The sequence below is a fragment of the Neolamprologus brichardi genome, chromosome 16 (assembly GCF_056152115.1).
Source record: "Neolamprologus brichardi isolate AB-2024 chromosome 16, ASM5615211v1, whole genome shotgun sequence".
NCBI classification, from domain to species: Eukaryota; Metazoa; Chordata; class Actinopteri; order Cichliformes; family Cichlidae; genus Neolamprologus; species Neolamprologus brichardi.
The window spans coordinates 21648344-21674279 of NC_142119.1; the positions used below are offsets into that span (position 1 = coordinate 21648344).

Genomic DNA, 25936 nt, shown 5'->3' on the forward strand with positions numbered 1-25936 from the left:
ACTCTAGAGAAAATCGCTGGGTGCCCCTGTCTCCCGTCTGGAGGACATTGCCCATTCATGCTACCTGAGCAGAGCTGCCAACATCATCAAGGACTTCACTCATGCAGGCTTTTAGCTCAGTTTCTTCTTTCATGCAATAAAAATCAAATGAGAAAAAACAATAAAAGTGTGCCACCCATCTGGCTCCTGTACACCCGCACTTCATTTATTAATGTACATACAGATTTGTATATTTTATACAGGTTTTAAGATCTTTGTTTATCCTAGATTTTATTGTACGTCTTAGTTATAATCCTGTATTTTAGTGAGCGTCCGTTTTTTTTACGTTGCACCACAGAGTAACATCTCAGTTTCCTTGTATATATTTACAATGACAATAAAGGCCATTCAATTTAGAAGCAGGCACTTTGTCCACAAGGCAAATGTATTATCTGCATTAACACAGACAACCAGTAACTGACTGCAAAACATCAAACACAAGTTACATAGCAAATCATAGGTTTGTTGTTATAGCTACATAATTACTATTTAGTTATAAAGACTGTCTCACATATCATGTAGCCAACCAATAACATCCACACCGCAAATATCTAAGCAAACAATTTGCTTCTGTCTACAACAGATAACTGTATACTCTGGTGTTGTGCTTTTTCATAAAAGCCATGGAGGTATTTACACTTAAGACTGGGTTTCTTAAGATAATCGATATATAATTTTATTCACAGTCATAAATGAAGCTTCTATACTGCTACATCAGATGGCATATTTTTTCACTTCACATGAATGTCCCTATGAGCACGTGTTAAAAACAAAAAGCTGGGGGGATGTTGGGTCTCGTGTTGCCTCTGTAGCTGTCTTTTTTGAATTGCTGTGAATCCATTTCCCTCAACAGGTTCCCATAGTGCTGACAGTAGTGTAACTAAACTTGGACATGGACGCACCTGTTGCCATAGCGTCCTCCTCATTGTCCCGAAGCCCACGATGACGACGCCGATGGCAAGGCGCGATGCAACATGAGAACGTGGCGAGCAGAGCTTTGCGGAAGCGTGTGTTCATGAAGCAGTAAATAATCGGGTTGACGCAGGCGGAGGTGTAGCACAACAAATGGATAAAAGCGATGGGGGCCCCTGAGAGTGTCTGTGTGGCAGAGCTTTCATCAAAAGCCCGCCAGGTGTTGACACAGTACAGTGGCATCCAACACACAAAGAACAGGACAACAATCACCACCAACATGCGAATAACTCGTTTTTTGGCCTCTAGCTTGGCTTCCGATGTGTTGCTGCGTGGCCTCTCTGCCTTGATCGCCCTGCCTGATGCAGCCATGGCAGACATCTCCATCGTATGCGGCCGCTGGACTGCAGTCACATAGCAACCGTCTCCATCATCACTGCCAGCAGACACAGTAGATGTCAGGCCATTTACATCTGAAATGACAAACAGGGTGAAAGAGAGAATATTTTGGTGTTAATTAAATGCAATAAAAACAAATTCTCAGCCAAGTTCTTTAAAACCTCATCCTGTGTTTGAGCGGTGCTCCTGATTCGTGATACTTTATGCCTTTTCTGCCCTTTGGGGATGGGTCAGGATTATATCAGAGGCAAATTAAAATTCAAAACACAAAGACATAAAGGACAGACACTACTTGAAGGTTTAAGTGAACTGATGCCAAACCACTGGAACAAAACAAAAATACAGAACATAATTAAAACAATAGAAATACTGGATATAGGTATTATTCCAAATGATTGCACTCTCAGTAGCAATGAAAATATAGACATAAAACTGTGTATTACTTTAAGAACCCATCTGTCTGTACTTCATGTTGGGGCCTTCTTCTGGCATGCTTTAAATCATTTAACGACACCTCTGCACCTTATAATGTTTTATCCTATGCAACTAAATTGCCACATCGTTGGAAGGAAATTACATCAACATAATGAAAAAAGCAATAAAGTCACAAACATCCTATAATGGAGTGCTGCATCCACTTGTGATGCCTTTGGCATTATTAAACTTTCAGACATTTACAGCACTTGATTAATGTTAGGGGAAAATGTTGTCTCCGTTTAGAGAAGAACGAGTTTGTAAGTACCTGAAATAAAAAGTGCTTGTTTACATTTTTTTTGAAAATCATTTAATAACCTCAACCAAACAGTTTTTTTCTGAATACAAACCCATGGCTTTGTGTGTCCAAATGATTCCAATCACCGACTGCATTAAAACTAAAATTTTAAAATCAATTTAATTGTGAAGGAATACATTTTCTACAAGTCAGCGTTGTTAAACATAAATGGTCTTGATATCAGAGTGATTCTGCCATCGCATTAAGAATAGTTTATTCTGGGAAATCATCTTTTATCCTGCAGCCAGCTGACTAACTCCTGTGTAAGGTTATTTTGGAGTAATTTAAAGAGCAACTTCTTGCCTTCATAGATGGAATATTAGCAAGTAATTCTTACTAGCCTATGGGGGTATTACAATTCAATAAAGCAATTTGAAAACCTTGCTTTCCCTCTATAAAGAAATAATAAAAGAGGATTCAGAATTAAGAGCCTCAAGGTACCCCATACAAACAAGATATTGTATTGTAAAGCACCTGCTGGATTATTAAACACATTTCATAGAGACAGTTTTGCAGTCTGTGAGGTAAGATGCAATTTTTCAATCTCTTCTCCTTCCCTGTTTGTTTTTAATCCATATTGTTTTCCTCCAAAAACTCTTTTTATATTCGTACAATCTCTTTCTCTCTGAGAGCAAACAGATGGTGATGTCCATGCCTGCAGCTGCCAGCCAATCCATCCTCTAATGGAGCATCAGCAAGGACAGTCAGTGCTGCTATCACCCCAGACACGAGTTCGTATTCCGATAAAAGGTTATGTTTCACTTAGCCTGCACACACTACAGCAATTGTAGCACTAATGAAATTCTTGTACTTAAAAAAAATCCTCATAATTCGCACAAACCCTGTAGAAAAAAAAAAGTAAGGTTAGAACTTGTTTGGTACGAGCTGATAAGAGTTGTGGCATTCAGTAACAGAGAGTTTCATTCAACAGTGAAATCAAAACAAGAGTAAAGTCAATTAGAGAGCACTGACTGATCTGACTCATTTATATCATATAAAAATCTCAATTGAATTACTCATAAAATGTCAATGTATTAAAAAAACCATCTACTTTGCTTTTGTTTTTGGAGTCTATTGTTTATTCCACTATTTTGTGCTTTTAACTGTTTAGTGAAAATACTAAGTATACTCTCTGTATACTGGAGCTACACACACAGATGAACTGAAATACAAGACCAACAAAAGTTCTATATAAACATTTAATATGAAGACGTTTTTTACTTCCTTTAACAAATCACTTCGATGAATATTTTTGCGATTCAGTTTAAAAGTGTAAAAAGTATGAATACAAGTAAAATTATTGTTATGACACATTGATTCACCTGTCCATGTATTGAATTACTGCTCTTTTTCTCCAAAACATAAGTGTTAATATGTGTGTCCTTTTTATATTTATGTATTTACATTTATATACATTTGCCTCATTTTATATGATAGCTATGCCGTATGTCGTATGCATGCTGTTATGACAACTGAGATTAATAAACTTTCTCTGTTTCTGATTCCGATTTAAATGTTGCTGTATTTTTCTCTGTTTGTTAATGTTGTTTTCTTGGAACCACATGGCTTTCTGGAACATTAATTCAAACTTACTATTTTCTTTATGTTTTCTTTAATGTTTTCTATAAGTACTGTAGTGTAAATGGCCTCACCTGAAGAATCTTTTTTATGGCCCATTTCAAACTGGATGCCTCGATAAAGTTCTCTCGAGATCAAACCGTAGGCCACGATCATCATCACGCCTGGAATGGCGAACAGTACAAGCAACAGCAGAATGTACCTAAAACAGAGACGAGAAGTTTAAAAATCCAACCACAGTGGACAAAAAAAAACCCAATAACACGTGAACTCCGTGTACTGAGTACACAGTCTGTATATATCTTATGAGTAACGCATTCATCACGTGCTTTGTATGTTTGCCTGCTTTGTTGGTTTGTTGGGTCACAGCAAAGCATTGCATTTGAACATTTTAACATGCAACAAGCTTGTTGCCTGGATCAGAAATAAAAACACAACTTGGATAAAAATGGAAACAAGTAGACAGTAGTTCTGGAACAAAATTCATAGCAGTTGTACATATACAGCATTATTACATGAGCGGTGTCTGCTAATGGGTCGCGCCACACTCAGGATGAAGGCGGCTCTCAATTACACACCTGCAAATGTTACAGTGAGTGAATTTAACAAAACAGGGATGTTTTCCTGTTGGCAAAATCTGAACACTGATGGAAAAAAATCCTTCTTTCCACGGATTTTTTTAAGTGGTCTCTTGAGGATTAGTTCTCCAGGCTTTCTGAAGGTCTTTCAGAGTTTGCCTTTGGTACTTAATGGATCTCTTTTCTTTTCTTTCTTTCTTCTGTTCTTTCTTTTTGTTAAGCCAGCAAATACCTACCTATGAAAAGGAATGTAACTCAAAGAATGAACGAATGTTGTGGCTACACATAACAGACCATGAGCAAAAAAAAAAAAACATTTTAAATTATATCTTTAGGCCTTTGTTACAAGCAGCCATGTTGCAAAAGCATATAATTTGTTCCCATTTATTTGGTTGAATGTATGAAAAATGCCAACGTTAGCACAGTTTGACAGGCATAAATTAAAAGTTTGGCACCAACAAGGTGACTGCCAAAGATATTAGTTGAAAATTTGCACAGTTTTGGAATGTCCTTCACAAAGCCTGGAGACTGAAGACTACTTATAGAAATGAAAAGAAGGCAAAATGTTTGTTTTTAAGCTCATTAGAATTGTGCAAACTCTGTTTTTTTCTTATGTGCTGTATTCCCATGTACAGTGGGGCAAAAAAGTATTTAGTCAGCCACCGATTGTGCAAGTTCCCCCACTTAAAATGATGACAGAGGTCAGTAATTTGCACCAGAGGTACACTTCAACTGTGAGAGACAGAATGTGAAAAAAAAATCCATGAATTCACATGGTAGGATTTGTAAAGAATTTATTCGTAAATCAGGGTGGAAAATAAGTATTTGGTCACCTCAAACAAGGAAAATCCCTGGCTCTCACAGACCTGTAACGTCTTCTGTAAGAAGCTTTTCTGTCCCCCACTCGTTACCTGTATGAATGGCACCTGTTTGACCTCATCATCTGTATAAAAGACACCTGTCCACAGCCTCAACCAGTCAGACTCCAAACTCCGCCATGGCCAAGACCAAAGAGCTTTCGAAGGACACCAGGAAAAGAATTGTAGACCTGCACCAGACTGGGAAGAGTGAATCTACAATAGGCAAGCAGCTTGGTGTGAAAAAATCAACTGTGGGAGCAATCATCAGAAAATGGAAGACATACAGGACCACTGATAATCTCCCTCGATCTGGGGCTCCACGCAAGATCTCATCCCGTGGGGTCAAAATGATCATGAGAACGGTGAGCAAAGATCCCAGAACCACACGGGGGGACCTGGTGAATGACCTGCAGAGAGCTGGGACCAAAGTAACAAAGGTCACCATCAGTAACACACTACAACGGCAGGGAATCAAATCCCGCAGTGCCAGATGTGTTCCGCTGCTGAAGCCAGTGCATGTCCAGGCCCGTCTGAAGTTTGCCAGAGAGCACATGGATGATACAGCAGAGGATTGGGAGAATGTCATGTGGTCAGATGAAACCAAAGTAGAACTTTTTGGTATAAACTCAACTCGTCGTGTTTGGAGGAAGAAGAATACTGAGTTGCATCCCAAGAACACCATACCTACTGTGAAGCATGGGGGTGGAAACATCATGCTATGGGGCTGTTTTTCTGCCAAGGGGAAAGGACGACTGATCCGTGTTAAGGACAGAATGAATGGGGCCAAGTATCGTGAGATTTTGAGCCAAAACCTCCTTCCATCAGTGAGAACTTTGAAGATGAAACGAGGCTGGGTCTTCCAACATGACAATGATCCAAAACACACCGCCCGGGCAACAAAGGAGTGGCTCCGTAAGAAGCATTTGAAATTCCTGGAGTGGCCTAGCCAGTCTCCAGACCTCAACCCCATAGAAAATCTGTGGCGGGAGTTGAAAGTCCGTGTTGCTCGGCAACAGCCCCAAAACATCACTGCTCTTGAGAAGATCTGCATGGAGGAATGGGCCAAAATACCAGCTACTGTGTGTGCAAACCTGGTAAAGACCTATAGTAAACGTTTGACCTCTGTTATTGCCAACAAAGGTTATGTTACAAAGTATTGAGTTGTATTTTTGTTATTGACCAAATACTTATTTTCCACCCTGATTTACGAATAAATTCTTTACAAATCCTACCATGTGAATTCATGGATTTTTTTTTCACATTCTGTCTCTCACAGTTGAAGTGTACCTCTGGTGCAAATTACTGACCTCTGTCATCATTTTAAGTGGGGGAACTTGCACAATCGGTGGCTGACTAAATACTTTTTTGCCCCACTGTATGTTTGGTCATATTTCAATCAATCACTGCACCTATTTCTCATTTCCCCAGCAAAATATAAAGAAATCAGGCTTGAGACACACAGTATTGTGTGTCTAAATAAAATAATAATAATAATAATAAAAGTCTTGCAGGGAGACTGATGAGATAATGTCTCAAGTGGAGATTAGACCAATGACCTTTTCATTTTTAACAATTCCCAAGGTACTCATCTAATCAGCCATTTCATGAAGAAACACATACCCCCGAGGGACGACTGCACATTGATATTCCAGAGGTTTATACAAATACGTTCACCATTGTAGACACACACAGTGAGACAGGATTATAGTTGTCATTGAGACACACAGAAAAGGCATAGATACGCTTTAAAATGTATAATCTTTTTATGTGGACTGGATGTTTTGAGGCCATTTGCTACATAAATTGAAAATCAAATAAAATGGGATCTAGCGCTCAGTGAAAGATTCACAAGGTGAAAACAATACCAGCTCTGCTGCTGCAGCTGCTTCGCTTTATGGGTCAAATGTTATGATAATACATCAGAGACAGTGGGAGCAGAATTTATACCCAGAAGAGAAAATCAAATACAAACATGACAAATCAGACACAAATACAAAAACAAAAATAATGAGCACACAAAGATAATCACGTGGTCGCCTGAAATTACATCCAAAGCCTGTTTTATCATAATTCATAACAAAAACACACTGAAGCACGCTCTGTTGTCTTCACCTGTCCCAATGTTTCCACATAAACATTGAACAGACATAGTTAAAACAGGCTCCAGGTCCAAACATGGAAGTGAATGAGATATTTCAACACAGAGTGGCTTACTGAAAGGACACAGAGACACACACACCACTCATAAACACACACAGTTCATCTAAAGTTTATTACAATGAAAATCCCTTTGTGATTGCAAGTGTTGTGAAAGTAAAGAAGGAAGGATGGCCCGACAGCGGGTTTGATGATGAAGTAAAAATATAGCTGGAAATGTGTGTTTATAATATGAGAAAAATGTTCTAACATATTTCCTATGAAGAAATAGGAACTTTTAATCTTCAGTCTTATAGTTGCCAAAAATATTGTTGCATGGAGTTAATTTAATGCCTGACTAAATGAAGGCTATGTAGCATGACTGAAATTTCATGGTATATTAGACCATCCTGACTTAAAACAACTTCCACTGTGTGACTGCGTACCATATCCACTCATGGTGTCTATGTTCGTTAATCCAGGAGACATCCTTCTCTAAGTTTCAGAGCATTAATGACTTTTCAGATATGTTTTGTTGTTGTTTTTCTTATATTTCTATCAAATATGCATACAATAAATATGTTACCTCACCACAATGTTAAAGAGATGAAAAAGTATAACAAATAAAATGGTCTACATAAGAGACACTGATTTTCCATCTATCTCTTTGTAATCTCTTCTTATTTTTCTCCCACACTAGCTCATTAAGTAAGGATTAGAATTTGTAATAAAAACAACTTAAAACAAATGTCATAGTAGTAAAAGAAGACATCAACTTCCACAATTACCCTAGCCATAGCAAATAAAATCTTGTAATAATCAGTAAATCAGAACTTTTCAGAAAACACTGCAATGATGGGTCTTGGTGCTGCAGGTGTACTTGGTGTGGTATGTAATTCACTTATTACAAAGTGTTGCTTCACATAATTGATTTGGCAGAGCTTTATGTCCCTCCTGTCACAATCCCAAAGGGGATTTGTATCTCCAGCTGGAATCAAACTTGGCAAGAGAATGTGTGGACACTATGGATACTTGATACAGCTCATATATACACATATATACACATGGATACAAAGGCTTCATTGTTATGAGGAAAAGTAAATAAATCGCCAGCAGAAAAAAAATGTTGCAAACTGACAAAACAGAACATTTGCCAGTTTGCTGTTCTGGAGCATTCAGACGTGTGCTAACACAATGCCACAATGGACTTCCCAGCAAACCACCACCCCTAAGGTTAGACTGTAGAACAGGGGCCCCAACTCCAGGCCTCGAGGGCTGGTTTTGGATCTCACCCTGGGTCTATACACCTGAATAAAACGATTAATTCATTACCAGACCTCTGGAGAACTGCAAGACATGTTGAGGAGGTAATTTAACCATTTGAATCAGCTGTGTTGGATCAAAGACACATCTAAATACTGCAGGACACCGGCCCTCGAGGCCTGGAGTTGGGGACCCCTGCTGTAGAACAATCAAGAATATGGTGACATGGACTTCTGGAGCAATGCCCTTTGAACAGACAAGACTAACGTGAAGATTCTTGCTACATTTGGCAAAAACCAAATGTAACATACCAGCACAAACATCTCAGTGTCGTGCTGCACAGCCACGGGAACTGGGTATCTTGCGGTCATTGAATTGACCATGAACTGCTCTGTATACTAAAGTATTCTAGAATCAAATGTGAGGCCATCTGTCTGACAGCTAAAGCTTGGTTGAAATTGGGTCATGCAACATGACTGTGATCCCAAGCTCACCAGCAAATCTATAACAGCCTGAAAGGGGGGGGGGGGGAGAGCTTTGTACGTCACGCACGTGGCAGAGTTATCTGAAAGTAATATAACAAAGTGCAGAAATCAAGTTTTTGATATTAAAACTCGTTTTTCAAGGTGTGTACTAAGTTTTTCATAGAACTGAAGGTTTGTGTGAAAAACTTTCTTTACTGAGTTTACCCAGTTGATAAGGGTTGAGGGTAAGGGGTAAGCTGCATCCACAGTGGAAGCAATTCATTCGTCATGTTTCACTTTGAAGCTTAAAGGTGGTTGCTTGCAGACATTTCAGGTTCCTGTTGCCTAGGTAACCCCTCTAATGTATTTACGATCAGGTCATATGTCAATCAGATCTTATTCTCTCATTTGCTTACCTGGAAGTTCAGAGCACTTTATCTCAGATCTCATTCACTTTGCACTGGCATTGCATGTTACAGATTACGGGCCATTAAAGGAAGTTTCTGCCATTTTTTCCCCTCATAATTTTAGAATAAGAAAAAACATTATTCCGAGAACTGTTTATTTTGTGTAATGTAATTATCTAATAATCTTTTTTTAATTCATTGTAACTTTATTTAGTTTGAAAATGTTTAGTTTTAGCTTGTTGTAACACGTCAATCAATGCCTAACCAGGCATGTTGCAATGCAAACTATAATAACCCTGGTCATCGGCGTAACTTTGTGCTGAACATTGGTGGGGTCAAGATCTCTGTCTAAATAAATCAATCAATCTGGGTAAATTCCCAGATGATTAAACAGGCAACTATTTTGCTGGTGATACCTGAAATGAGTAAAGAAAATCAACAGCCTATTTATGCAAGATAATTCATAATTTTATTGGGGGGGTTATATTGGTTGGGTCTGATTATTGGAGTGGGGGGGGGGGGTCATAAGCCCCTGACCCTGGTGATGGGTGAAGAGTATTATTTTGAACATAGCACTCATGATTTATGTTACCAAAGTGAACCAAGACACGCACCAGGTCTGCTCCGCAGTTGCGACAGGCCACTTGTGGCGACACCGGTGTGCTGTAGTGTTGTCACGGCGCGGAAACGACTCCAGGTGACTGATGATCGGATAGGGGATCATAATGATCAAGGCCAGCACCCACGTGGCAGCAATCACCCGATAGGCGTGCGAACGGGTCTGCCATACCCGTGACTTCAGGGGGTTACAGATGGCGCTATAGCGCTCAATTGCTATGGCAACCAGGCTAAAAGTGGAGATGCTCACGGATATGCCTGTTGGAAAACAAAACAAAAAAGTAAGCAGGTAAAATACTGTGTTCTTGCTATCTTGTATCTAATGACATATTTTATTGTACTGTATAAACTTTTATTACTGCTCAGTGCCAAAAAAGAATTTGGACCCATAATAAAAAAAAATAACACAAAGCAAGTAGGCTATTATCTGCAATCATAACAAAAAGCTGCAGTCGGTGGAGACGTGTTTGCAAATGAATATAGTGTGAGGTGGAGACAGTTATCTGAATCATGTGGTGGAGGAAATCATGCTGGCCTGAGCCACAGATTTGATCTGCCATCCCTGTAGTGACAGGGCAAGACGGGAAATTACTCTTCACCTCTCTTATCCAGGTCTTCAGCAAGAATACACAATACAGACTGTGTGTGTGTGTGTGTAGGTGTGTGTGTGTGTGTGTGTCAGAGAGAGGGAGCAAGAGACCCTTAGGTGCCCTATGGTTATATTCGAAGGAAGCTTTAGAGCATCCCTAAGGAAGCAGGAGACAATCCACCAATAGTCTCCCCTTAGGGTCTCTGTCCTTTTCTTCAGTGCACCTTAATGATGGCTGCCTTCATTCATAAGCCCCGTGCTTTACATGAGCCTTCTTTTCTCTTCAGTTCTCAAATAATTCTGGGCACAAAATCCCTCCTGTTCTTGTTTGTTTTGGTTTTTTTTGACATATTTTAATATTGATAATTGCATTGGAATTTCTTATGTCGTTGACATAAAAATGTTATGTCCTCTCTTTTTCCAGGTATCTGCGTTACAGTACATTAATTAACTACTTAAATGAAATAAGCAACCATATTACACACTGAATTAAAGACTAAAGCTTACCTCCATCTCATTGCCCCTTCAAATTATTTTAAGAGGCCATTCTGTAGAAAATATTTACTTAAACATTATGCTTAACTCTTGTGCAAACGCAATTTTTCAATGGTTGCCAAGGGCGGCACATTCACTCATTAAATTGTGCTTCATTTACTCTATGTAGCAACCAATTTGGTGGAGACGCAGTTGAGAATTCATGTTCAGTAGCCCCAGTCTAATGTTGATATTTCATCATCACATTTTATCTTTAAAGATGTAAAATTGTGCGTTAAAGGCTTCAAACTGAGCGGGTTAGGGGCACATCATCCTTGTTACAAGCAAGTGAGAATATGTGCCACTTGTATAAGCTGAAGGTCAAAAGGTGAGAGATCCTAACCCTCTGTCTGCTATTGCTTCCCATTGTTTTCACAGATTTTATTAAGGTTAAGTGAAGTACAGGATTAGAAAGCAACAGGAACACTATAGTCAGTGCATCTGAATGGTGTCTTCATTTAGTATGAAACCACCAGCTGCCAATGATGATTGTTTCATTTTCTAATAATCCAAGTTAATTGTTTTGCAGGTAAAATTGACTTAGCTATGGAGTCAAACTCGAAATGTAATTGCTTAGATTTAAAATAGCAAATGATGCCAAATCAGCTTGCATCAGACAAAAAGATTTTTGCTTTTGAAAAATGATACATAATCAATGATTACATAATTGATGATTATAGATTTTCTTTTGTTTAAGCCATTATTTTGCCTTTGCGTTAAACTTTTTAAATACAGTTAATTTGTTTGTTTTTGTTTTTTCTATTTCTGGTTGCAAAGTATTCCAAATCTGTGGGCCCTTAACTGTAAATGATGACTGACCAAATATCCTTTATACATAACTCAATCACCATTAACAACTCCCCTCAGAGCCCAACTAATTTACCAAAAGCCAGAAAAGTAATTCCGTAGTGAACTGAAAAATGTATCTCTTTATAATCTGCACACAAATGTTTGATGAGGAAAGAATTAAGAAAAGTGTCCAGGCAAGCATAAATGTTGCCTATAGTAAATGCCATAATTGGAGAAAATGATGTTCTTTTATTCATCCTCATCCGTTAGTCACCAGATAGCCGCCCCTCCCTGAGCCTGGTTCTGCTCCAGTATTCTTCCTGTTAAAAGGGAGTTTTTCCTTCCCACTGTCGTCATTGTTGGGGTTTTTTCCTTTTCATTTTTCATTATCATAAGGTCTTTACCTTACATTATTAAATGCCTTGAGGTGATTGTATTGTGATTTGGTGCCATACACATAGATTTGAATTGAACTAAAATGTAATATTTACACACTGCTTGCTAACAAATGCCAGCATCAGTTTTTAGCTTTGTAATTATCTGTAACCTACTGTCGCTGATTTAGATTTCATACATTATTAATACATATATTGTGTATTCATTTATATAATTCATATATCATTAATACTGATTTTAAATGTTATATGTTCTTGTAAATATGAGATGGAAAGTGACTCCCATTAGTCTGGAATGAACTCTAAATTTGCAGATATTTGCAAAAATTTGGAGCAAAGTTACTGAAAGTTGCTTCACATTCTTTAGTTTCATGGCATTAAAATGGCTTTTGATGATTTGCTATCCTCACCACAAGCTTGAACTTTAACACTGTTCACAGAAAAGCCCATACAGGCTCCCTAAAGAAATTCTCATTGGTAGAGATACTTTTAACCTCCATCAGAAGGTTTCTGACCTCTCATCTTATTGCAAACCACCGATGTGCGACTGTGCTGCTTAAAATTCAACTGAATCAGATTTATACAGCATTTCATAGCAGTTCTTCTGTATCAGCTAAAAAGATTATCACCAACATTGTACCAAGGACATTTGCACATACATTATTGTTCTGTAAAACACAGCTAAATTTACAGTGTATGTCTATATATGTCTTTACCATAGGGAAACCTAAAATTTATGGTACAATAAATTGTATCTCTCCAATAAGCTTAGCTAAGAAAATTTAAGAAACTAAAAATGTTCCTAAAATGTAAAAAGATAGCTTCCAAATATCTGAAATCTAAGGCTTACTCTGGATTTATTTCACATCTTTTACAGTATAGAAAAAACTGTGAAAAGAGAAGCAAATAAGTGTTTTGGGACCCCGTCCTTCACTACACCCCTTTTCTCTCACCCATGAGGTAGGTGACTATCTTGCACATGGCAGCTCCAAAGATAAAGTCCTTAAGAATGCTGGGGATGAGGTTGAACGGCATGCAGAAGATGGCCATCATCAGGTCACTGACGGCAAGAGACAGCAAGAAGGTGTTGGTCACGGTGCGCATGCGCTTGTTGACCGTTAGAACAACAATGATCAGCAGGTTTCCGAATACACTCAGGAAGAAGATCAGCGAATAGAGCAGGATCCGAAGTGTGTGGTCTTCATCTGGTAACAAAAAGAAGAAGAAGAACAGAGGGAATATTAGCGTGCTAAAGTGTTAGTCTGTTTTCATTCAGTGGTGTACTCTTCACTTTTTAGCTTCATAAAGCTGTCTAATTCTCGCTGTGTTTATTAATTTGTAAAAGTCAATGAGTGAGCAGGGTCTTATCTGCTAGGATTTGTCTCTTAAAGGTGGAACGTCTGATTGTGCAGCCAACAGCAGTACAATTGGGAGTTGTTACTGTTAAAATATTATTATATTGTAATGCTTTGCACAGTTTTTATTACCTTTAAACTGCGCTGGTTTGTTTGTAAAATGTTAGACGCTATTAAGCGACAATATGCCATGGCCACAATGAAGGACATTACAGTGTCGGTGACTCTGTGTCCAAACTGTTATGGTGTGAAAAGTGTCCTGACAGTTCAATTTATCCCCAGCTGAAAGTTTGCAGAGTGGCACTGCTCTGTTTCCTGTCTATAAACACTGTGTTTGCCAAAAATTGTTGTGGTCCAAGAACAGAGGGGACCTTGTTTTTACATCCAGTAGTGGTCTCTTAAAAATCATAAAATATTGATCATATCATTGATCACAAAATATAAGAGACACTATTCGTCAGCATCTCTTGTATTTTGTTTTGAGATTTACTTTGTTTCTGTTTATTGCCTTGGTTATGTTCTTCTGTTTTCTGTTCCCCTCTTGTTCACATTTTCCCAATTTGCCCTCAGCGTATAGTTCCTGTTCTACCTTTGTCAGTGTGCTTGACTGGCCTCATTTGTGTTGTCCCTAGAGTTTGTGAATTTTGCTCATTTTGTTTTGTGGACTGTGGACTCTGACCTAATCAAAGGTTAGCTTTTGTTTAGCTTGTCTTCCCTGGTTTCTTTTGGCCCACTTTTGGCATAACTGTAAAAATTATTGCAATGAAACAAAAAGTTACATGGATTTAACCTTGAGTTTTAATCAATAGAAGACAATTGTGTATCTACAGAGTGATGGTGATGATAATACAGAAGAGGATTAGGGCCACTGGAAAAAAAAAAGTGGGCACATCTTTTTTTTTTCTTCTTTTTCTGAATTGTGAGAAAAAGTCAGAATGGTGCAACTGCATAAAAATTGTAGAAAGCTATGCTAGGAAAAAGGACTAGAGGTGGATGCACCTTCTTATTAGTTTAAATATTTCAACTTTGCTGTAAAAATTCATTTCATGCTGCCTCATAAAAAATCCTGTGAGCTGGGATCCTCCCATAAGGTAGTGGACTCTCTCCTGATACCACTGGCAACATAAATGACCCTTTTTAAGTCGAGAGGAGCTGACTGTGTTAACCTTGGCTTTTAGATAGACAGAGAGAAAAAGGGAAGAGCTTAGAGAAGAGAAAGTGAAATCATAAGCTCTGAAGATGTTATTGTAATTTGATTACAGCTGCCGGTTGTCCTGACGGCTGTATGGGGCAAATATCTGTGGAGTCATAGGTGTAACACAACCTATATTGGAACCTCTTTTTTTTAATCCACGATTTTGATGATGATATTGTGGCAGGGTGTGGTTAGCGGTGCCACTGCAGAAGAGGAGTGGCGCAGTGGGTTCAGGGCATGGTGGTAGGGGAGGCTGGCTTGGCACATCTTCTAATCACACCTTCGCTACTTCAGTTGCAGCTGAGGCCGGAGAGGAGAGCAGCTGCCTATGGAGTATCGGAGCCAAGGCAGCGAACACTGAAAAATGCTATCAAAGTGTGTGTGTAAAAAGTAACAAAATAAAAGCCAGTCAATCAATAAAAGTCCTGTCAGGTCCTGTTTACAGATATCTTGATGGGACACTGAAATGCAAAATGCTCGTTGGGTAATCACTCCTCCCAAATCCTAACAAGGAACTTAAACCATGTTTTAAATCTTGATTGTATTTATTTGAATGGGACTTGATTTGTATTCCCAAAAGAGGGATTTAGATTCTACAAAATGACAGGTCCCTACAAAATAAATAATGCAAATACAAAAAACACATACAAAGAGTCATAACAGATAACACACGCTAGGTTTTTCCAGGTCTCTCACCTACTATAGGTAGGTTTAAACATTCCCAAAGTGGATTTTTAAAATACGTTCACTGATTCATTACTTCCTGTAACAGCTGCATCCCAAATAGCCAACAAATCTCTTCCCCTCTTTATCTGGAGAACATCTGGATAGCACTAAAACCCATGTTATAAAACCCACGATACGAGGCAAGTTCATACACCTTAAAATGATGTCATCCTTTTAAATGATAAACCCTGACAGGCAGATAGTTACATTTTTTTTCAAGTTAGCAGGTAAAAGTCAGTATGAAATAATACTTCCAGGATTACAACGACACTAAAACTATCGAGCGCATCCTTTCAAATGATTTTTTTTTAAAAATTGAATAGCAGTCTTCAGGCTGCAGGAGCTCAGCGACAATCTCTGAAAAATATTGAATTTATGTGTGATACAGTTAATATCATTTGCTTTTCATTCCTTCAGTGCCATTTCAACCAAGTTCCTCTAACACATTTGGAAGTTTTTTTTTATTTTCCTTTCCCAAAGTTGCAGTCTCAATCTTGCATAAAAATACTGTTAAATGTAAAAGATTACCTAAAGCCTCTCTGTGCCCTCAGCCATTGGCAGCTTCACTGGATCATATCCTGTAATGTCCATATTAACGGAATTCTCTCTTATCTTCACCTCGCCTCCCTTCTTAGACACAACACTCTTTTAAACAGGTTAGCTACTGTGTCTGTATCCTGGGGATTGGAAGTACCCATGTGTGCTGAATCTTGAGGACACAAATCACATCGCACACATAAGCCTGGACTTCACTGACACAGTTGTGGAGGCATGTGCAGTCAAACACACTCAAGCCTTTAATCCCCTGAAAATACACCACCGCAGTTCTTCAAAGGCACTGGCAAATTAGATTAACTAAAGTCTGCAAATATATATCAAGAGTGTCTGTGTCCTTGAAATCACCAAATTTATTGATATCCCTTTCTGTCTTCTTCTTTTTTGTGTGTTTTAATTTGTTTTTAATTATTCTTTTTTTCACTCATTGCAGTGCCCTTTTTTAGTGAGGCTATGGTCATTGTGTTTTTGTCTTTAATTGAAATCTACTTGACTTTTAAATGTTTCAGTTTCAGAAGTCTTTTGCTGCTTTAATACTCCGTTGATTTTTCCCCTCTGCTCTCAGTTAAAGTAGAAAGCTTTTACTGTTAAAAAAAAAATTAAAAAAATTTAAAATCAGCATCCAGACACACGACAATGTGGCTCCCACCTAATTTGCCAAAGTCCATGGGGAAAAAAAGGTAGCCTAGTGCTTGTGTTTTGAGCACTGAGTGTTTTATTTAAGAATCAGGAGATAATGCCAGCATTGATTAACATTTTTGTTGCTTTAAGGACATCCCTTAAGGATCACATCAGTGACTTCCAATATAAAAAGTAGGATTAACAATGCAACATAAAAAAAACACCCAGAACCACAGTTATTTGAAGTAATCCCAAACCTAACTCTTATTGACTTTTAGTAATCCACCTGGGATGTAAACATGTGTATTGTGCACAGCTGGCTGGGATAATCCGAGCTCCACTTATCTGCCTGCTTAACAGAAGGCGACGTACTGTTCAGGTTGAGCTGCAAAATCTGAACATAGATACACAAGAGCGGACATGAAGTTAAAGAGGTACATTATTGGAATTGCTTTGGTGCTCCTAATACATATTGAGCATATTTATAGTTCATGGATAAAAATAGAATCATGTCTTACCAAATTGATTTGGTGCTCTTGAAACCGCCCATTCACTCAAATGTTCTTGTATCAGCTTGGTCAGCAAAAAGACAGTATGCCAGTGAGTCATATGGTCTCTCTCTCTCTCTGTTTCTCCCTTTCACACACACACACACACACACACACACACACACACACACACACACACACCTACACACACACACACACACACACGCACACACACACACACACATCTAATGACATGTGCCTCCACCGTCTGTCTCACAAACTCCTATGCAAATAAAAAGCATTAAGCTCTAATATGGTTGGTGTGCTAATAACAGACATGCAAACTGCAGCCACTTAAATTGTTACATTTGTATTGAGGGCGCAAAAGCAGAATGGAAATACGGAGACACATGATTGGCAAGAAAGAGGAAGCAACACTCTTCTTCATTACTGTCTATCTCTCTTTCACCCTCTCTTGCTTAATGAAATATGTTACACTGGCTTCTGCCTAATCAAAGCCAATTAGCTTTCCTGTGTGCTCGCTGATAACTCCCTGAGCACATTTACCAGTTCCTTCAGGACAGTCTTCACAATAGCTGCTACTTGGCTCATCAGTGTAGAATGGAGGCATTCTTAATATTTTACCTTTCTCTCACACGGGCCAAAACATGTCTGCAAAGGGAGCACTCTAATACTGCAGTCTTCTGTTTCACAGCGTCGCTGGGCTGATTAGTGCCGCAAAATGAAAATGCGATGCTCAATGGGTCTGTTTAAATGCTAAAATTAATATTATTGTTACTTGAACTTCTGATAATAACTTCTTTTTAAGGTTGTGAACATATTGCAAACAGACTCATATATAGCCCAAAGGGTTGACTCTGTTCATCTGGACGTAGCGTTTTCAGTGGGAGAAACATTTCATCACTCATCCAAGAGACTTCATCAGTCTCAGCTGACTGCAGGTTTCCTCAATTTTATAAACAGTGCATTTGCACAATGACTGAAACTAGCATGACTGAAGGAACAATTGGCTGGGAGGTCAGTTCCTGATCTCACATTAACTGATGATGATCAATTCTGTGACCATCATCATTAATGATCAAGGAACTGACCTCCCAGCCCATTGTTCCTTCAGTGATGCTAGTTTCAGTCATTATGTAAATGTGCTGTATATAAGATTGGGAAAACCTAAAGTCAGCTGAGACTGAAGAAGTCACTTGGATGAGTGATGAAACGTTTCTCCCACTGAAAACGCTACGTCCAGATGAACAGAATCAACCTTTTGGAATTGACTTACCTGGATGATTGAGCATGGATCAAGACAGACTCATATCTACACATCCAGACTGACTGAGTGATGCTTTCATTCCAACCAAATTTTCTTTTTACTGTCTTTAAAATCTGTATTTGCTCTCCACTAACTCCTAAATCTCATATCAGCTGCAGCTTGACAATTCAATGTGTGTTTTTAGACTATTATTACCAGCTACCTGGTGGTATGTTATGTTATGCTGAACCAAAGCTACTTATTTGCCATTTATTTATGAGTCATTTGGTAATGATTACTATGTAAGGAAAAGTAATGACAAAGAAAATATAAGCATTGTTGAGCTTTTGTAAAACAAAAGAAAAATCACATAATGAACTCCTCAAGTCAGTAAACCTTCCCTGTAGAGGTGCTATAGGTATATTATACTTGGCCAGATGTGATTCATGACTGTAATAAAAAAAAAAGGGGGGGGGGGGGGGGGGGGGGGAATGATGATTCAGAATTTGATGACTAGTGCTTACGTCAACAACAGGCTGTACGGTCTGTGCATTTTTCATACAGTGAAATCTTAGTTTGTGAAAATGGGCCCACATCTTGATTTAACACATCTACTCTATATGGTTATTGATATTGGTAAAATATCTTAAATAAGGGTAAGAAACAAAATAGTCGTTGACAAGATAAGATGAAAGTGTTTTTGCACAGACTTTTGAAAAACCATTTTTTAACCTACTGTATTGTAGTTGAGATGGTGCAGGGTAACCCCCAAAGCACATTTTATTCATTCTTTTCCTTCTGGTTACTTTTGCCTTCTTTCTCGTCGCTGTTTCTTCCAGAAAACAGATCCAAAATGAAAACCAAAATTAGGAATTTCTAAAGAATTGGTGTTTAAGAAAGATTAAAGCACTATTTGTAGTTGAGATGGTGCAGGGTAACCCCCAAAGCACATTTTATTCATTCTTTTCCCTCTGGTTACTTTTGCCTTCTTTCTCGTCGCTGTTTCTTCCAGAAAACAGATCCAAAATGAAAACCAAAATTAGGAATTTCTAAAGAATTGGTGTTTAAGAAAGATTAAAGCACTAAAGCTATATGTTGCAATTTACATCTACAGTTATGTGTCCACTGTCTTTTTGGATACACAGTGCTTCCTCATTCATTATTTTATTGCACTTATCACTTATTTGTCAATCAAATTTTGACTTTAGACAAGAATTTAAAAGTGCATTGTTTAAATGATGTTTTACCCAGAATTGTTTGGCCCTGTGTGAAAAAGTAATTGCCTTCTAAACTTGATAACTTTTGGGAGCCACTCTTGGGAGAAAGTGCGACAATGTGGAGGAATTTTTGCTCATTTTTTTCCCCCCGAATTGTTTTAATTCAGTCACACTAGATTTTCTGGCAGAGACTAAAATTCCTGGTTACATCAATCATGGCAAGCTTTCCTGAAGCAGCAAAGGAGCCCCAGAACATCACACTACCACCACCATGTTTGACAATTGTTATCATGTTCATTTTATGAAATGCTTTATTAGTTTTCCACCAGATATAGCGGGACGCAAACCTTCCAAAAAATCTACCTTCATCAATCCACAAAATATTTTTCCAAAAGTCTCGTGGGTCATCAAGATGGTTTGTGGCAAATCTGAGACGAACCTTTGTGTTCCTTTTGGTCAGCAGTGGTTTTCTCCTTGTACTCTCCCATTTTTCCCCAGTCTCTTTCTTATTGTTGAATCATGAACTTTGACCTAAACTGGACCAAATGAGGCCTGCGGTTCTTTAAAAGATGTTCTGGGTTCTTTTGTGAGCTCCTGGATGAGTCATCAATATAGTTTTGGAGTAGTTTGGTAGAAAACTCCTGGGAAGGTTCACTACTGTTCCATGTTTTCTCCAATTGTGGATAATGTCTCTCACTGTGTTTGACTGGACAGTTTTTTTTCTTAGCTGTTCTTGAGTTTCTTGTGATCATGGAATAATATGCTGCTTTTTATTGGTTGCTTTTTTTTTAGTTTAGATACACTAGCTGCTCCATAACATTAAGTTAGCAATCATGACCAAGACATCTGCTATACCCTTAAAAATAAGGCAGGAATTTCCAGTTTACTTCATACCAGCCAGGTAAGTATGAAAAGCTTTTTCCCGTAATACATGAAATCATGCATTAAAAACTGCATTTTTTTAATATTAAAATTTGTTTGACCATCTGAATCTAAGTGTGCAAAATATGCAAACAAAAAAGAGAAAGAAATCAGGAAGGGACAAATACTTCTTCACACTATAAAATGTCATCACTTCCCCACTGTATACTGAGCTTTGAGCCAAGCTAACATTACTACGTCATTATGCTATATTTTAGAGAAAGGCAAAATATAGGGTGATTGGGGGTGGAATTTTTTTTTTTCTTAGAATGATTGTTTTCTTTTTTCCCTTGGGAGATTTGAGAAAACAATTTTATAAAATGAGAAATGACAACTTAGACCTCAGGAAGTTACATATTAGTCTGAATTTTTGTAATTATCAGCATATTTGAATTCTGGCCTGAAAAATTTGCATCTGGTTTTCTTGTTATACAGCAGAATGGGCCAGATAAGGGGAAAAAAAATCAAATCAGACACATACGGACAGACACAAACATAACACAGAGGCCAGAGCTGCCAGTGAGGCAGAGAAATATCATGTAATGGTTAATGTTGCAGGAAATTACTCTATAGATAGGAAGTTATTGCTGAAACCAACACTGACCATTTGGCAAGGCTTTGTTTGTACCCAGCTAAACCAAAAGTCGTTTCAGTTTAAAGAGCCAAATGACAGAAGGGAAGCCTGTAGCACATCCACGTCTGGCCACTGACGCTGACACACAGTCTGCTCTCTGTTTACAGACTGCAGGAAAAATCACTTTGTTTTAACTGCTGGGGGTTTTCTGCTTGCAATTATCCGAAAGAGGCCAGATATGCTACTTTAGATCATGTGTCATTTATTTCTTGTTCGGCTCCATTGCCAGCACATATTGTTTCACTATGTCATAGAGAGATACGTCTCTGAATTTGGGCAGATCACACAGAGATGCAAGATGTGGGCCGTATTGGACACCATTGATTGTTACACTTTTTTTTAATGCAGAACAAACAAATGTGCAAATAATGTGCGACAGCATATCTAACATGTCATTAATAACAACTTACCAGCCATTAAAGTGCTGTTTAAACACTTCAGAGCAGATGCTAACAAATCACCTGTAACAATTCAACTGAATAGTAAAGTAAGTCTGTTATTTAATATGTTAAATTATGAACAAAAGAATAAGAGTTTGTATTTCGTTAATGAATATTAAAGGTTTCATATGTTTCTTGCCACCAGTAGCTATACAGGATATTATAGATAATTAACTAACCCTGCATTTCACCAGTCTGTTAAACATATGCAACACTCATCGTTTTAAATCCCAGTATACCCTCGTGTCGCTGCGTCTGTGAAAGGAAAGCTGGCTCGTCTTCTGTAAATGTCACAGCTAGTGGCTAATCCAGCAGGGTAAATGCCACCTAAGCCTTGTCACTAAGTCAACACCCCCCAACCCCACCCCCACGCCCCAACCGAACAATTGATCGCGGCAACGAGCAAACCCATTTACTGCTGACTGACAGACTACAGCATGCAATCCACAGTCTCCCATCACAGCAGTCAGCATGCAGAACATTAGGTTTGCTGCTTGTCCCACAGCGCAGGCATGTATTAAACACCTCAGCTCTCACAGGCAGAGTGAGAAGCGAGGGTGTGAGCGACAGTAGATGGAGCGCTGAGAGAAGTGGTGGGAGAAAAAGAAGAAATGAAAGGAAAAATGGTTACATTTTTGTACATTTTACTTTGGGGTTTTTTGTTTACTAGACACCTTTTGTTTTGCGTAAACTGCTTTCTGAAAACAGATTTGAAATGGTGGTTTGCTCCTGGCACTGACAACAGATCCCACTTTCATTATTTTTCATCATCCTCTCCAGAAATTGCCTCCCGCTGCTCGAGTGACAAATTATGCACCGGTTTTCCAGTATCCTAGATAAAGTATAAACATTTTTATTGATTCTATTAATGAAAACCAAGCAACGTGTGACAAGCTTTCTGTGAAGCCACAGTAACTGAAGTCTACAGCAATGATGTAAATCCATGTGCCGTGAAGCCCTTAGAGAATACGTAGGTGTCTTTTCTTTTTTTTTACCTTTTTTTTCTCGCTTTTTGTTTTGTTATTTTTCTTTTTCAAACCTGAAACAACACCTGGACTGTGTTGAGTGTGAAACCATTTTGAAAGGTGTCTGCAGTCGAGCAACATGTTTCCACCTTGAGCTTGCAGAGGTTTGGCCTTACTTTGACATGCGCTCGCTCCCACTTTGTGCCTCGCTCAGGGGTGAATGCCAGTATCCATGGTGAAATGCTCACAAAGCAGCGGATGTACATAGACATTCTGCAGAGCAACCCTTTTTTTGTTACCAGGTTATTCCAACAATTTTGTGTCATATTTCTGTCTTCAGAAAACGTGCATTAAATTCTCCCATTTAATACTTACAGCACTTTCCCTTTGTGTTTTCCATTTTTATGGCAAATTTCATTCACAACCTACTGTAAATCATGCAGTATCATAGCTTGGCTTTTAGTGTACCCTCTCCTCTTATACACATATCAAATGATTTATACAAAAAACACTCTTTAGCAAACAGGAGGAGCCTGGACTGGAGATATCTCACTGATCAAAATAAATGTCATCCATTGAGGAAGGATAAATTTACTAAATCCCTGCAGACTACATGTGGTCCACGGCACGCTCCTTGAGGTCACCAATCTGCATAAAACATACGTAACTCTTTCAAAGTCTGACAGTGATGCAACTCAATCTGCCTGATAAACACAGAAGGGCAGAAAGAGGATATGAGAAGAATGATTGACAGAGGTGGAGAAGCAATCAATTTGGGAGTGACGGAGTGAGAAATGAGGGTGACAGCAGCTGCACTGGGTCCGACACTTTAATTTGATCTATTTATGTTCATCTGAGATCAGTATGAAGTGCAGTTAGGAGATACAGTGAGAATATTAACCAGAGAGAAAGAACGGCCTGATTTGAAGGAGTGATTGACATGTTGTGGGGGAAAGAAAATATCTTAGTTTGCTGCATATAATATATCAAACACATCTGCTGCCAGGCTCAGGAGACACAAGCCACCTTACATTGATCTGTACTTGTTAGATGTGCCCTCAGTGGGCTTGTAATTTGCAGAGTTCAAATTCAGCCTCAGTTTGAAATTACTTACCACTGGGAGGTGTAAAAGATTGCGTGTAATGATGGGAATGATTGAGGGAGAGGCAAATCAATCATCATCGCCTACAATGCACTACAGTTTAAAGTCTTATAAAAGGGGTACAGGTATCTGTCATTTATATAAAAGTATACTGACACTATGCTGCTCACAAACACACACACAAACACACACAAGCGTAGGCACATGTGGCAAAACCACCTCATCCAAACACAGAAACACTGACAAATTCTGAGGAGTGAAGATTGATTGATAATGTCTGTGAAGGTTCTCAGTCATCCAGGTCATCGTAGTCTAAGGAGCTTGGAAAGAAAAGCGTCTGGACTTCTTTGAGTTGCTTGAAGACGTTTCACCTCTCATCCGAGAAGCTTCTTCAGTTCTAAGGTCAAATGGTGGAGAGTCCCAGATATAAACCTAGTGGGAGTTTCCCCCCAAAGAGGGACAAAGGACCCCCTGATGATCCTCTACTTAATCACATGAGCCAAGGTGTGAAAGCGGGTGTGGGTCCCAATCAGCCAGGGTGTCGGGTGAGCTCATTGTGAAACCTGGCCCCACCCTATCATGTTATTTCCTGAGGTCAGAAGGCCCAGGATGTCAGTGGGAGTGATTAACAAATTATAACAGACAGAAGCAGAGCAAATCAGGATGAAAGTCTCAGCCACCCTCTCCAGTTCCAAAGTCCTTCCATCTAACCTCACATTACAAGAAAAGAAGGCAGTCGCTTCCCTGAGCAAAGACCACAACATCACTATATTACCAGCTGATAAGGGAAGGTGCACCGTGGTCCTAAACACAATGGATTACCACACAAAGATCACTACTCTCCTCAGTGACAACAATACCTACGAAGCCTTAAAGCGAGACCCCACAATGTAATGTAGCAGCTGGAAACAGGACACAGGAAATTGCAAGTGTGATGATGCACTCAAATGTCCTTTTTTTTCTCCTCCAAAATTTATAGATTTACATGGGGGGTGGGGGAACTCTATGCATAACAGGTGCTCTGTTCTCATCACAATTTGGATAAAGTGCATTAAAATGCTTTAGGACTGGGATGACCGTGAGGAACAGCCCTGATGTGACTTTTTTTTATGAATAAATCCCCTGTGTGGCCAGGGTTAGATGTGCCTCTCTGTCTGTGTGCATCCTCTTTGATCTGTAATTCACTGCTGCTCTGTACACTTTTTTGCTTAAAATAAATAGAACCTAAAAAAACAGCCTTACTGTAAAAAAAAAAAGTATTAACGCACCTCCATATACTTCCAATAAACTCAGTCCTAAAGACTGTAATGGTATCAGACAGAAAGTGAGTTTGTCACCTCCAGGTAAAATGTTAAGCACAGAATGCTTTTACCTTAAGTTGTTAAAAGCACAGATTCTTATTGTATTTGTTGTAGTTTTAAGGACTTGAAAAACAAAAACAATCCGTTTTAGTTTCTCTGAAATCAGAGCTCATCAGTCCCATCACATCCCAATGAAGTCAATACTACAAATTAAACTTAAGTTGGACATTGCATACAGTCTGCGGACGTATGCAATGCTTCAGTGCAGATAATAGCGCGTTAAAATTAAACAAAGAGACATTATGGTGGCACATTTCATTTCGTTAAAAGATGAGCTATGTGTGTGCGCGCTCACCTCTCTGCCTCGCACGCTGAGGTATGAGGAGTGTGGACGCGTTGCCGCAGGCGATGTTTGTTGCCTCCAAGCTCCCGTTACCCGCTCCGTTCTTCAACGCGTCGACCTGCGCTACGACGCACTCGGGGTTGATGGATGTCTCATTTCTCACGTAGTCAGCCATGATTCTGATTTAATGTTCGCAGCGTAAGTTGATGCCGTATAATATTAGGAAAAAATTTAAAGGAATTCGAGCCTTTAAAGTGTCAGGTAACACTACTCTGCATCCATTGTCCATCACACTGACTGAATGAGGTATAAGTTGTCTTTTTCCCAATTTGCAAAAGAAAATAAAAACGTAAAAACAAAAAAACTAGATGAATATCCTTTCTTTTATTTATTTTTTACTCCTTCTCGGTTACTGTAGATGTGTCTCAGTGAGCGTCGCGCGTTAATCGAGGGCTGGTGCGCACTAGGAGAGG

The 25936-nt window shown here is 38.8% G+C and overlaps 1 protein-coding gene across 1 annotated transcript; it reads right to left on the reverse strand.

The window, feature by feature from the left end:
* Nucleotides 1–398: 398 nt before the first annotated feature.
* On the reverse strand, nt 399–25936 carry cckbrb (cholecystokinin B receptor b). Its single transcript, XM_006788336.2, has 5 exons — nt 25476–25936; nt 13287–13538; nt 10023–10284; nt 3775–3902; nt 399–1424 (listed from the first exon to the last, which is right to left on the reverse strand). Exons 1-5 carry the CDS (start codon nt 25636–25638, stop codon nt 886–888), a joined length of 1344 nt encoding a protein of 447 aa, XP_006788399.1. The 5' UTR covers nt 25639–25936; the 3' UTR covers nt 399–885.